Below are 13,939 nucleotides of genomic sequence, written 5' to 3' on the forward strand. Positions count from 1 at the left end.
GGGCCGCCTTTATAGGTCTGTTTCATTAATCACAGGTAGTATTCTGTAGGTGTAAATTATCCTGTAGTATTTAGTAAAAATGCTGAACAAACTAGTTTATTCTTTTGAATATCAAGCTGCCCACTGCAGAGAAACATGTGTGTATACACACACACACACACATATATATATATATATATATATATATATATATATATATATATATACGTCAGTCTGAACTGCTGTTTACACTCTGCCACAGAGGCAGATACTGCTGAAAATCCTTGTCATAAACAAGCTCTGAGGTAATGCTGCAGCACATTTCCCCTCAAAACGGATACTTTTACAAACTTCCTAGTCTGTTGAAACTGTTATCTTCCTGTTGCACAAAGAGAAGTCCCAGGGTAAATGTGCCGGAGATGCTATATGCTGAGTGAGCTGTTTGATAACATTTCAGCTTTTGCAGTTGCTCCACGTTATTTCACAGGTGTGCTGTATTACTTGATCTTGAAGTTAAAAAACATATAACTGTTTGTTTTCCTTCTATTTCTATATGAAAGTTTTTTTCCTCCGGATGCAACTAAATATATTTTCACTGCATAACAGTTTACTTTTTTAAGGTTTTTTTATTTTTTTTTATTTAAGTTATGCCTCCAGTTACAACTAAATATTTCCACTACGTAATGTATACATTATCACATTTTTTAACATGTTTTTGTGTAAAATCTTAATCATAACGGTAGTTGTCCTTGCCTTTACCACTTCAGTATTCATAACATATAGGATCCTTTGCTTTAAGGTATGCTGAACGTCGCATAAAGGTGACGTTCGGGAGTACCATCCTCAGAACTGATTGGTTTTCCTTGGACTGCTGTTTCTATGGGGGCAAAGAGAACCTGCATATCCAGTAAGGAAAAAAGACTTGCGGGGGTGGAGGGAGTGAATACTGCAGCGGTGAATGTAAGGACATCTGCCATTATGGTAACATTTTACACAACTATTCTATGTCCTTACGTTCACCGCTGCAGTATTGATAACTTGCGGGAGAATGCTGCAGCTCAAGAAGAAACTTGGGAGGAGGAAGCAGCAGTAGAGCCCTGTAAGAAGCCATGAAGAATGGCATTAGCAAAACCAGCCCCATCTCAGGAGATACCATCCAGGTTGAAGTGTTTGGTAAAATATGCACAGAAGTCCGGGTAGCTACTTGAAAAATATAATTTTGTGTCTGAGCCCTTGAAAAAAGCACCAGAAACAGCCACAGCTCTAGTAGAATGAGCCTTTACAGAAGAAGGAAGGCTCTCACCATGAAACATGTAACAAAAAGAAAGCCTTTGAAATCCAAGTAGAAATAGTTTGCTTGGAAACGGCCAATCCTGAAGACCTAGGATGAAAGGAAACAAGCAGCTGATCGGTTTTCTGATATCTGAGTTGTCTATGCATGTCTAAGGTATGCAGCACCCTCTCCTTGTTAGATTGTGGAGAGGGGGAAAAGTAGGCAGATTTAATAGACTAAAGTGCCAACTCATTAACCACCTTGGGCATAAAAGAAGGATTAGTACACAAGGACGCCCTGTCCTCATGGAATATTAAAAAAAAAAGGGCAGACGAGCCATAAGGGCTTGCAAGTCGGACACCTGTCTGGCAGAAGTAAGAGCTAACAGAAGAACTGCCTTCCAAGAACAGCAAGCTCAAAAGGAACCAGTCAGTTTCTCCAGAACAAAATTAAGATCCCAAGGAGGAGAAATTGGCTTCCTGGGAGGTTTAATGTTAAGGACGCATTTAATCTAGAAGCTAACGGAGGAGTTAAAAGCAGACAAGCAGAAAGAGCTGATAATTGGGCCTTAGTAGAAGAATAGGCCAAACCAGCATTGAGCAACTCGCACAAATTAGAGAGAAGCAAAGGAACATTAAATGGGTCCAGATCATGAGTAAAACGAATGGAAAAACTCTTCATTTAGACAAGTAGGATTTCCTATTGTAGGTTTCCTGGCCTCCTGCAGGACTTGCACCATGTCCTCAGAAAAAAGGTGTCTGAAGAATCGAACCCCCATCACCCACAGTGTCATTTTAAGCGTGGACAGGTAGGGATGGATGAGAGATCCTTGTCTTATGTGAGTAGATTTACCCTGTGAGGTAAGTTGTGGTGACTGCCCTTGGCTAGATGCAGAAGTAGAGGGAACCAGTGCTGTCGTGGCCAAAAGGGAGTCGCCAACAAGAGAGCATCCTGTTGAATCTTGAACAGGACTGTCAGAATGAGAGGAAGGAGAGGGAATGCATAAAGAAACATCCCCTTCCAAGAAAATGAGAGGGCGTCCACCTTCCACACCAGAGGACCTGGGGGTCTGGGACAAAACAGAGGAAGTTGTCTGTTCACCAGTGGGGTACTCCTAAAGTAGATCTGTCTCCCCTGTAAGCAATGTCCAGAAACACATTCCTATGAAGCATCCATTGATGGAAATGAGTGAAGGACCTGCTCAGTGTGTCTGCCACAACATTCTGATCTGAAGGTGTATAAACTGGCAAGAGTCACTTGATACTTGACAGCCAGTTTTCATACCAGAAGTATCAGCTGGCAAAGACGGTACGATCATGTTCCTCCCTGTTTGTTGATATGCCACATAACTGTGGTATTGTCTGTGAATACCTTGAGAAGCCCTGGAGAGAAAAGAGGATGGAAGGTCTGAAGAGCCAACATAAGAGCCCTCATCTCTTTATGTGCTCCTTCTGCTGACAAGGCAAACACACTCCCTGAACCTTCAGGGAGCCAAATGTTGCTCCCTATCCCACTCCTGAAGCATCTGTGAACAGATGAGAGGGATGAGGAGGGTGAAAAGGGAGCCCCGGATTTAGAGAACTGCTGAATCCACCAGAGAAGTTCCTCCTTGAGACAAGTGAGAAAAGGAACTGTAAAGTCTGCAGGACGTGCCTGTTGAAGCCACACTGACTTCAGAAACCACTGGAACTTCTTGATATGGAGTTTGGCCAGAGGGAGCATTGGAATGGTGGAAGCCATGAAACCCAGAGCTCTCAAACTCCCTGGTTGTAATGCAGGCCAGGAGAAGAAGAGTCTGAAAGTAAGAAAGTTAAGGCCTTTGGAGGGGTTAGGGATGCCAGTATTGGCACCATCTGAATCCTGCAACCCAGAAAGACATGATCCTGAGAAGGGAAGTCTTTGTGAAGTTTATCGTGAACCCCAGGCTTGAGAAATAGTAAAATGAAGATTTTGCAAAAGGACCTCTGGAGAGGATGCCTAAATCAGCAGGTCATCCAAGTAAGGAAATATTTGAGCCTGTGAACCCTGTGAAAAGCAGTCACATGAGCAAGGCATTTGATTAACATCCTTGAGGCAATAGAAATGGCAAAGCACAGAACTGAAAATGCGCAAAAGCAATTGAGAAACTCAAAAACATCCTGAAAAGAGGATGGATTTGGAATATGGAAATAAGCATCCTTGAAATCTAGAGACACCAGAAAGGCCTGAGGGATCAAGAGAGGAAACTGGGTCTGAAGGGACAAACATTTAAAAGGAAGGCACCTTCATAAAAGTGTTTAGTTGAGAGAGGTCTAGAATCGATCTCCAAGTGCCCTCTTTTCTGGGCATTTGAAATGTTCTTGAATAAAACCCTTCCCCCTTTGGGGCACAGATACCTCTTGAAGAGAGACCGGAGACAATAGATCTGGAAGCACCTCTGGGGGGGAAAAGTTCCCAAAGAGGCTGTGGAATGTTCATAAAAGGAGGAGGGGAAATCCCACACCATGGAGTACCCTGATGAATGATTGACAGAACCCAAGAGTCTTGGGTGATTCAAAACCAAAGAGAAAGGTGAAAAAAGAATGGGGTTGGGAACGGGCTTGTAGTCAGACAGCACCTGGTTTGTCAGGAAAGGATGGCTTTTAAATCCCTGCAGTCCGAGTGGCCTTAGCAGGAGGAGTCAGACATGTTTAAGCTTCTGTAAAGCCTTCCCCTTGTCCTGAAGAGCCTTGAACAAACCAGCAGCCACTTCCCCCAAACCAAAGTTTATTATCCAAAGGCGCATCCATCAACTTGACCTTTACCCGATGATATTAAGGCTGAAGCATAAGCCAAGAATACCTACTCAGTACTGAACCAAAAGCAGCAGCCCTAGAACAGGCATCCACTGCATCATAACCACATTTGATAGAATGACAAACTACTTGAGAGGAAGTCTTAGCAAGGAAAGAGCAGAAGATTTACTCAGTCTAGTAGATCAGGAAAGGCTAACCAGCCTGTGAAAAGAGCCAACACATGCCTAGATATATGGGTCTGATAATTAGCTGTAAAAACTAGGGTAGCCGAAGTATAAATCTTCTTACCCAGCATGTCTGTGGTTCTGCTATCCTTGTCAGAAGGCAGTAACTTAGATGAAGGAAGCAATTGAGATGTCTTATCAGAGGTTACAGACACCATAGAGGGGTCAGCAGCAGGGCATTTGAACAAAAAGGAACAGTCCTCAGGTTTTATAGGGTGCTTATCAGACTTCTTTGGAGCAGGGGGCAGAGAATCGGGCACTTTAGAGGCATTGGAAAAACATCCAGTAAAGCAGCCAAGACAGGAGGATTTGCCACAGGTTAGAGATTCCATCTGCAGTAACTCATAGTACCTCTTATGGATATCAGAAACCTGGGCACACTTCCACTTAAATTCCATCATCCTAGAGATTGTGTCCCCAAAGGAAATGTCCTCAAGAGTATCTGAACTATTATATTCCTCCTCCTCAGACCTGTAGTCTAAAGGAGAAGGAATCTGGTTAGAATAAGGGATTCTTCATTAGAATCCAGCTCTTCCTCAGAAGAATTAAATTCTCTGGGCCTTTTAAGTGTAGAAGAGGCCCAATTATGAGCAGGAACTGAAACCCCTTGAGGAGGCCTTAATGACAGTAAAGCATTAAATAACCACTGAGCAAAGGCCTGCCACTCACTTTGTGGATTTCTAGGAGCAGAAGAAACCTGTTTAGTTTTCTGTCCCTTTTTTAAGGGAACGTAGGTGGTCTTTATGGGGAATCTGTCTCCTACACTGACATTTACCCTTCCTGTATGACATTAATCCCCCAAATAGCAGAATAATTTAAGACCGAACAAAACCACCCACCTGGGTACTTATCTGCAATGGTAAGGACTTCAGCAAATAGGAGTAATCACAAGAATACAAACATACAGAAAAACAGGTGGAGGTAAACAGACTGAGGTTAAAACAGCGTTTGGACTGGTGGCAAAAGTTCTGAGGATGGTGCACCTGAATATCACCTTTATGTCCTATGTTATAGAAGGAGCATTTTGGTGATGTTCTGTGTACCTTAAAGCAATGGTAGGCTTTGGTAAACTAGCTGGATGTGATGGGCTTCCATGGCAGGGAATCCCATAGGTTATGAATACTGCAGCAGTGAATGTAAGGACATCCATCATACTTAGCTGTTTAACTTGCTACATTCATAGCTCTGTGTGTGTTTGTCATTAACTGTATATTCTGCATCTGTGGTATACCGTATTCATAGCATTTGGGCTTTCTTGTTTTGCTGCCTATTTCTTATCCTACAATTTGACTAGCAAAGTCAAGGTATGTTATATTGGTAAAGAGATAGCCAAGGATTATGTGGTGGGGGTATGTTAGTTGGGGATTAATTTACTGTCCATCAGAGACGTGGGCCAGACTAAGGTTAAATTTGCAATTTTCTATCCAGTGGTTAAGGTTTCTTTTAAATATGGTGAGGGATGAACTCTGCTTCTCATAGATGGGGAACTTATTTCAAAGCATGGGGATCTTGTTTCGCAGGCAAGTTTTGGCCCCTGGAGCTAGTGTTTCTGATGGTTTGTTTTGTGGATGTGCAGGAGATCCATCATAGCTGGATCCAAGGATGCCTTGTATGTTAGACATAGAGGCGATGTTTCGGACAGGGTATTCGTACCCAGGAAACCTTGAGGACATTCCAACTGTTTCAAGTGCCTGGTTAGGTACATGCCAACGGAGGCATTGTACTCCGTGATGGGTCTGATTAGGGCTGATTATAGAGTGTTACTGTAATTTCCTTGGACCTTGATCCATACACTTGCTTATGGGTTGGGTGACATAGAATGATTTTCTTACTATCTTAGCTACTTGCTGGTTGAAGGACAGGTTGCTGTCTACATATTTTCCTAGCTCCCTAATTAACTGGTCAGCTGTTAGGGGTGTATTATTGAAGGAGTAATTAGCTTGGCTGGATGATTTCCCAAAGGGCGGTATATCGCATTTCTTCGCTTTGAGTTTTAATCCATGGCATTGACAACAGTCATGTGTTTGTGTTAGACCCTCTTGTAGGATGTTGCTGTCGTCGGGGGAATCTGATGGCTCCAAGTTTACAGTCATACCTGAACTGGTGAGCCAGAGGCCTTTGATATTAGACTTATGAGAAGTAGATGCCAACACAGAGCTCAGGGTACTCTGCTGGTGACCGGCCTTCTAGTTAAGGTGGTCTTGCAGATTCTGACTTCTTGTGTCCTATGTAGAGCAATGTGTGTCTATGTACCTTTAAGAAGCTATCCAAGGGCTTGCACAAGTGTGAAAATATGGAGTACGTGCGAGCCTGACTGCCATTTTGTAGTAAATTGTTGAGATGTATGCGTGGTCTGTCTGTTATCAGTTCATTTATATTTTATGATGCTGCTATCCATCCTGATGTGCTCTCAATGTATCTGAGCATCTAAACGAAATACCCCGTCTTCTTGTCATCTGTTGGAGAGGGACTAGCGACATCCCATCTGTAAACCAGCCAGCAATCCAGCGAGTTGTGTACAGATTTATGACTAGTTCTGAGAAATGGTCAACAATACCCGAGTGGAGTATTGTTTGAATGCCCTGGCTAGTTCAAGGTGGACTGTATGCACTGTTTTCTCCTCATCTGTAGCCTTGTTGACCTTCTTGAAGAAATCTACCAGGTTGAGTAGGCAGTTAGTTCCCTTAACTAAGCCAAACTAGATAGGTCCAATGTTCTTGTTGATTATGCCATGGTTTTTCATATCAAAATATCTGTAGTTCCTGGAGGTTGGTTGATGGTCCACCCTTATGAAGAGGGATGAGAGTGGCAGCACTGCATTCATCTGGCACGTAACCCGGGCTGTACTGGAGTGCCTCAAGTGGTCCTGCTATGTCTTGTTTTAGGTCCTGCTATGTCTTGTTTTAGGCTATCTGAGGCAACCAAGGATATTGTTGGGGGCCCATTGAAGCAGTGTTTTTGGCCTTAGTAAGTGCCATCAGTACCTGTACTCTGTTAATAGGTGGGGGTGGGTATGCTAGAAAGGATTTCACAGGGGATAGTTGGGGGGGGGGGTGAAGTTAGGGCTAACTTTATTAGCCATTAGATTTGTTGTGTCACCCTGGGCAGTGAAGCTTATGCCATTTACCACCAGTTCTGTACAGTGCTGAGTGTTACCTTTACGTTTTCCTGACATAGCTGAAGAAGGCCTTGTGATTGTCCTTAACCTGGGAAGCTATCCTGACATCATAATTGGCCTTGTTGGACTGTATTAGAGCTTTTAGTTTCATAATTGAATTAGAGAGCTGCTCTTTCTGAGAGTTGCAGTTTTATTTATTTTTTTTTTTTTGGCCATAACTTTTTAACTAGTGAGATTTGTTTTTGGGATTAGATATGGGTTAACTTCTTGTAGGTACAGCAGCCTCAATGTAGCCATTTACATGTTTGCTCATGGTGTTTGTTCAGAGGCTGTCATTAGTCCAGTGGTAGTGACCACCAGCATAGTATGCTGGAGGTCTTGGATTTGAGTCCCAAATGAAATCTAATATTTTTTCATTTCCATGATGCTCCACTGTACTGGATGATTCTGTTGCTTGCTGTCATGTTTTTCCTGTTCTGTTAACTGTGTTTACCTTTCTGTCTTTTAGGTTTTGGTGACCACATACACTGGCGAACGTTTGAAGATGGGAAGAAAGAGTCAGCAGCCAGGTAATAGCATCATGGTGCCCAAGAATCAAAGTAAACTTTTTGTGGAATTCTCTGAAACCCGTTACAGCAAGCAAGCACAGGTTGTTTTTGCCTTATGAATTTTGTATAATTTAAAGGAAAAATGTCCTGTTTAGCCCACTTGGAAGCAGTCCTTCCTGATGACTGAGGTGAAGGTTGATTCAAGCTGTAAAGCACAACAGGGCATGCTACTATGCATTTGTCCTTGTGCTGCTATTGCACCAAAAGCAATGTTATCTGCATGGGACAACTATTGATAGTGTGCTGTTATACAATGGCTTATTTTTTTTTCCAAGGCTAATGTAAGTGCACTGTTTGTGACTTGTTAATCAGGTGTCCTGAATTTGCATAGCTGTTGAATAGTGAAGCATAACGCACAATGCTCCTTAATTATTAAAGCAGTGTGCACCTTCGGCTGTAGCACCCAACACCGTGCTTTACTTTAGGGTACTATCCTAACTGTAGTTGAAGTAAGGTGCAAATCCGAGTGCCATATTTACCTGAGGAGTAAGTTGGATTTGCACTATTAAATAAGACATATGCCCACTGCACTGTCAAGGAACTGACTTTTTTTTTTTTTTTTTTTTCCCCGTAATTTGACAATTCCACCTTGTCATCATAGGTTTGCAAGTAGTTACTAGGCTTGCAGTTCAGGAGGCCATTGAACAACCTAGTCCAATTTACCATTCATCTTAGAGCACTGTTCTCCAAGTACTCCTGCTTAGTGTCCCACTAAGTGTTTTGCTCAAGGTCCATACAATATGCAAATGCAGGCCGAGGGAATTAAACCCTGGATCACAGGAAGCCGCTTGTTAACAGAATAACATTTATCATGCAGTTGTATGACTCTTCTAGTATTAATCGGGTATGATTTTTATTCTCCAGTTGCTCACTTAATCCATTTAAGGGTTATGGGGGAGCCAGATTGTATCCCAGCACTCGGTGGGAGTAAGACTGTGAGGTCCCAGCCTGTTGCAGGATAAAATGTAGACTGACACGCGCACATGCACAGTGTCATACACTCCTGATAGCAATTAGAGTATCATCAATTCACTTACAGCAACAAAGTTGGGATGTTGGAGGAAATGGCAAGACCTAACAAAAATACTGGCAGAGGACGGATGTGCAGACTTCACATAGAAGGTACCTCGGCCGGTAACATTACTGGAGAAACAAGATCTGTGTGGCAGCAGTTATTAGTTTTTATTTAGTTTTAATTTCTTGTACTTTATTGCCTTTTTTATTTTATATGTAGAGTGGTTTGTTTTCTTTACACTGTGTTTTACTTGTATTCTGCTTTTAATTGCATATTAAAACTTGAAGAGAGACCACAGCTCTGTCTCTTGTGAGTCAGATAGATTTTCTTTCCACCCTGTTACTGTTGTGTTCTTAAACACCACTGACTTTCTAATTGCCTACTCCTTATGTTAATTTGACTATATCTCCTTCCCTCTCTCCTTTCACTGGCTGGTGTGAGTAAGCACAAAATTACCATTTTGTGAAATCACTCCCTAAATTTATTAGCCATCCCACTATATTCCATAGTACCGGAATACAAAAGTGCCCACCCCCTTTCAATCTATCTTGCTGTATTAAAAATGGTGGCTGTCCACTTAGCTGAAACTGAAGTTACACACTTTCATATCTAACTGCTTAGTGCTCACTGCAGTGTTCATTTTTTTCATCTTACCTTTAAACATCTATTGCAAGACCACCAGTTAGTCCACATTCTGCCTCTCAGTAGTCCTCTTGGGATTAGTGCTTCTGTTTTCTCCTGGTGAGAGGAGTAGCAGAGTGACATTATTTCCTGGAGACTGCTGATCACCAGAAAGCCTAATAACTGCTTTATAGGTGACAGCTTGGAATCTGTGCTTGTATTGTGGTCCTGGTGAAAGAAGGAGCCGAGTGCATTGATTCCTGACTGTTTGTTTGTTTCTGGTTGGAGAGTGCATGTCTGCGCTTAACATTCCTGGTTGCTATTCAAGGCATCTACCAGAAAAAGGCTACAAGCCTACAGCCCCTTGCATCATCTTGGGACAAGACAGTGGATCAGCAAAAGGCTGTGGCCTGCTTCTCATCTTGGGATTGTTGCTAACATTTTGCGTCTGGTGAGAGAAGAAGCAAAGGGGCGTTGTATCTCAACAGAGTGAAGCTGCGGTGAGACCAGCATTAGTAGTAGACAGGCAGTAGCCATTCATGCGACTCCCCTCTTTTCATCATTCTTGACAAGCTAATTCTTTGTTTTCAGTAAGTACTGCTGGATTTGTTTCTAACTTCAGAATATCTGCCTAAATACTTCATCCTTAAATTTTCAGGGTCTGTGTATTGGTTTCCCCTCAAGTAGTGCTGTGTACAGACTCAGACAGCTTGAGTGACACTTTTCCTGTAAAAGCACAATTGGAATTTCTCCACTACCTAGTTGCACACAGGACAACTAGTTTGCAGTGACAAGCCCTGTCCACATAGTTGCAAACCGGAAACTCCTGACAGTGATTGATATTCTCACTGCAACTGTCTAATCAATAAAAAGGGTCTGTTGCAGTGGATGTGAACTTTCCTACTGTCTCTGAGACGAGTTCTCTGGGTAATGTCCTGATTGGAGTTTTGAAAGTAGATAAGGAGAGAAGAGTGTAGGTCTAGAGGAGTTGGAATAAGGTGATTTTGGGAAAGAGAAAAGAAGGAAAGTAAAATTAAAGAGAGGACTGGAGAGGAGGGAAAAGAGGCACAAAAAAGGCCTGAAGCATTTTGAGTATCCGAGGTGAAAAGGGAGAATACTTGACATAGGGTAAATATTAAGGAGAGAAGGGGGGAAAGCTGTGCAGAAAGCTGAAAACAGTGTAGGGTTAGCCTGGTGTGGAAGAAGACTAGAGACATATCCAGTAAGTATTGTTTTGAGTTAGTTTGAAAAGTTTGTTACTGTCTTTTTATTTAAGTAGTAGAAGCAATGAGTTCCGTAGTCTAGATATGTAGGAGTACAGAGTCACCAGCTGCATTATTAGAAGGGGTTATGTGGAGAAGCAGTTTTGTTAGTAGACCGGAGTTGTCTGTCTGGGGAATAACTGAAGAATGTTGGTCAGGTTTGTAGATGAGTTTGTGTGTGGTTTAATAGCTGTTGAGAGAAGTAGTAGTGTAGTTATAGCCATGAAAGTCTATGTAAGAGCAAGGCAGTGGTTTGCTTCATAAGGTAAGCTGATGGCAAATTGTGTAACTTTATTGTAACATTGTTCAAGGAGACTGGTTGTGATGCTTTTAGGTTGATCAGTACAAGAGTGGTGTAAACGATTTTAAGAAGCTGGAAGGTTGAGGCAATGTGTTTCTTGCAGTGTTTATTAAATAGGGTCACTGTACAGGATAGCTCTCTATCTTCTGATTGGTTTTCTTAACCACTACTACTTTTATATCTGTTCATTAATGATCTACACATGCTAGAGTACGGGTCCAAAAATGGACCCCTTGAGTACTCCTCCTAAGAAGGTGTGAAAGGATTTGAAAGTTGTTTTGTCATTTTAAAGCCTTTGATCTATTGGACAGGTAGCTTTTATACCAGGAGAGTGATTTATCCAGTTCCAGTAAGGTAAATGTTTGAATTGACCTAATACAGGATGAGTATACATTTTTGCAAACCTATACGTGTGTAAATTTAATCTGACTGAATTTGTGAAGTTTGCCTTCTCACTGAACTTTAAGCATTATGCTGTGACTAGGTGATCTGAAAGGATTTTGAAAGTGTGTGTGTGTGTGTGTGTGTGTGTGTGTGTGTGTGTGTGTGTGTGTGTGTGTGTGTGTGTGTTTTTGTAGAATATATTTACTTATTCGTATACATGTATGGTGCTGCGGTAGCATTGTCGCCTCACAGTATGACGTTGTCCTGTTCGATTCTCAGCTAGAGCGTCTTCTGTGTCTAGACATGCGTGAATGGGCGTACCTTCGTTGAAGGTTGTGCGTCAGAACTGGCAACTTGGCACATAAAAATCTACTGCCAATCATTAGCGGACCGGAGTTCCGCTGTGGCGACCCCTAACCGTGAAAAGCTGAAAGAGACAACAACAACATACATATATTTAATAAATTTTATTGAATTTGGGAAACACTACTTGCTAACTTATTATGCAGTAAGTGGGTTGCCTGCATTCTTGGTTTCCTGCTTCACTGAAAAGATTAAGAACTTGTTTCTGCTGACGCATTTAACTATTACTAGGAATTTGGGGAGTTGTACTGCAGGTTCCAGCTGTACACCACCACATCTTTTGGAATCACCTGGGACACCCATCAGGATAGATGTAGGCGATGTTTGTTTACCTTTGCACTAATATATAGCAGAGAGTGACCGGAGGCTTGCAGGTAATAAAAATGCAGTCAGTTGTTGCTGCTAACTGTTTTATGTGTTACATTAGAGACAGTCAATCACAAGTGGGGGGGGGGGGGTTCAGTTATTTTTCTTATCTCGTCTAATGGAAAGTAATTCACCCAGTCCAGTCACTGCAGAGGTGGAACAGTGGAGAATTAGTGTTACTGTTCTATAACCGCTCTCAACTTTGTGCTTGACCCCTGTGACAGATCTATGTGGAAGGCTCGTCTGTGAGCAAATGATGTATCCTGTCTGCATATCAGATGTATACAATCTAATGTGGAATGTGTTGCACTCTTTTGATACATTTTGATCATGCATAATCTCTGACACTAGAAGCAATTTCTGTTAGTCTGATAGTTCCATTTTGTTAATGACCCTTTGTTATCTTTCAGTTTATGTATTTTATGGTTGTTTGCCCAGAGGATCTTCTATTTTTAACCAAGTATGATTGCTAAAATTTTCAAGGCAGCTTGGATAAATGCTGGAGGGTTTTTTTCTGTCTTGAGGAGAAGTTAGCATTTTGCCCAACTATGGAACTACATGGTCTGAGGTGGAATGAGTTTGCCAGATCATCTGGAAGTGAGAACATGGGCTTAGTCTCTGAGATATTATTTGTCATACTTCAGTCAATCAGAGGAAGATGGACCTACCATGCCTTCTGTTCTGGCACCATTTCATTAAAGTCTATTGTTTGAAAAAAAAATACAATTGAAGAGAAACTACATACAGCAAACTCAGTTAACTGGCACCCATGGGGATTGGTAGATGCTAGATAACTAGTTTCTGGTTGCTTGAGAGTAACTATTAAAAAGGCCTGACTAATACTGTACCCTATACCATTTGTTTGGTTTGATTTGTTCTCGTGTTGGGAGGAGAGGGAATTTATTCCTGTCTTCCTTTTTAAAATTCTAAAAACATAAGGTATGTTTCTGCAGGGTGAAAACAGAAAGTGCAACACACACAAATTGTACTGTATTTCTTCAAATTATTTTGCTGTTTGCTTGAGAGTGCCGGTTGCTTGAATTCCAGTTAACAGAGTTTATTGTACATTATTCAGGGTGACTGGCCTGTGGCTAAAATAGAGTCTGTCTATTGGTGCATACATCAGTTTTGCAGTTTGACATCTAAAGCCTTGAAGAATAAGCAGGGTTTTTTGCCTTTGCTGATGTAATTAGATTAAATATTTGTCTTTGGTATGACTTGCGTTCCGTCTCTGTCTTTCCTTTTCTCTCCAAAAAGTTTCAATAAAAGAAAAAAAGGTTAAAGGTGAGAAACTTGGAAATTGCCTGTTCAGTCTTTTTTTTTTTTTTTTTTGGAATAAAATATAAAATGGAAAATCCTATATAACTTTGTTAGGTCTATCATGTTGGCATTATATTGAATATTTTTTTCTTTTATTGTGGCAGATACAGTTTAATGAATCCTATTTTATCCTTTTGTAGTGGCTTACCATTGATGCTTGTAATCCATAAGTCATGGTGTGGAGCATGCAAATGTAAGTGAATTTATTTCTTACTTTAATTCTTTCTTTTTTAATTTGATTCATTAAGTTATGTGCACATGTTTTTTTTTCTCTTTCTAGAGGTAACTCTGCTTAGATTGCTCAGGATCTCCTGGTGAGAAAGTAGAGACT

At 41.4% G+C, this 13,939-nt stretch overlaps 1 protein-coding gene across 1 annotated transcript in view; it reads left to right on the forward strand.

Annotated features, from left to right (window-relative positions):
- TXNDC12 (thioredoxin domain containing 12) overlaps positions 1-13,939 on the forward strand; it is a 312,355-nt gene that overhangs the window by 4,152 nt on the left and 294,264 nt on the right. Inside the window, exons 2-3 of the mRNA XM_044086072.1 lie at positions 7,877-7,937; positions 13,749-13,801. Of these exons, the coding sequence (XP_043942007.1) occupies positions 7,877-7,937; positions 13,749-13,801 (114 nt within the window). The remainder of the gene's footprint in view (positions 1-7,876; positions 7,938-13,748; positions 13,802-13,939) is intronic.

The sequence above is a fragment of the Protopterus annectens genome, chromosome 10.part0 (assembly GCF_019279795.1).
Source record: "Protopterus annectens isolate FY-2018-M chromosome 10.part0, PAN1.0, whole genome shotgun sequence".
In the NCBI taxonomy this organism is placed as follows: Eukaryota; Metazoa; Chordata; order Ceratodontiformes; family Protopteridae; genus Protopterus; species Protopterus annectens.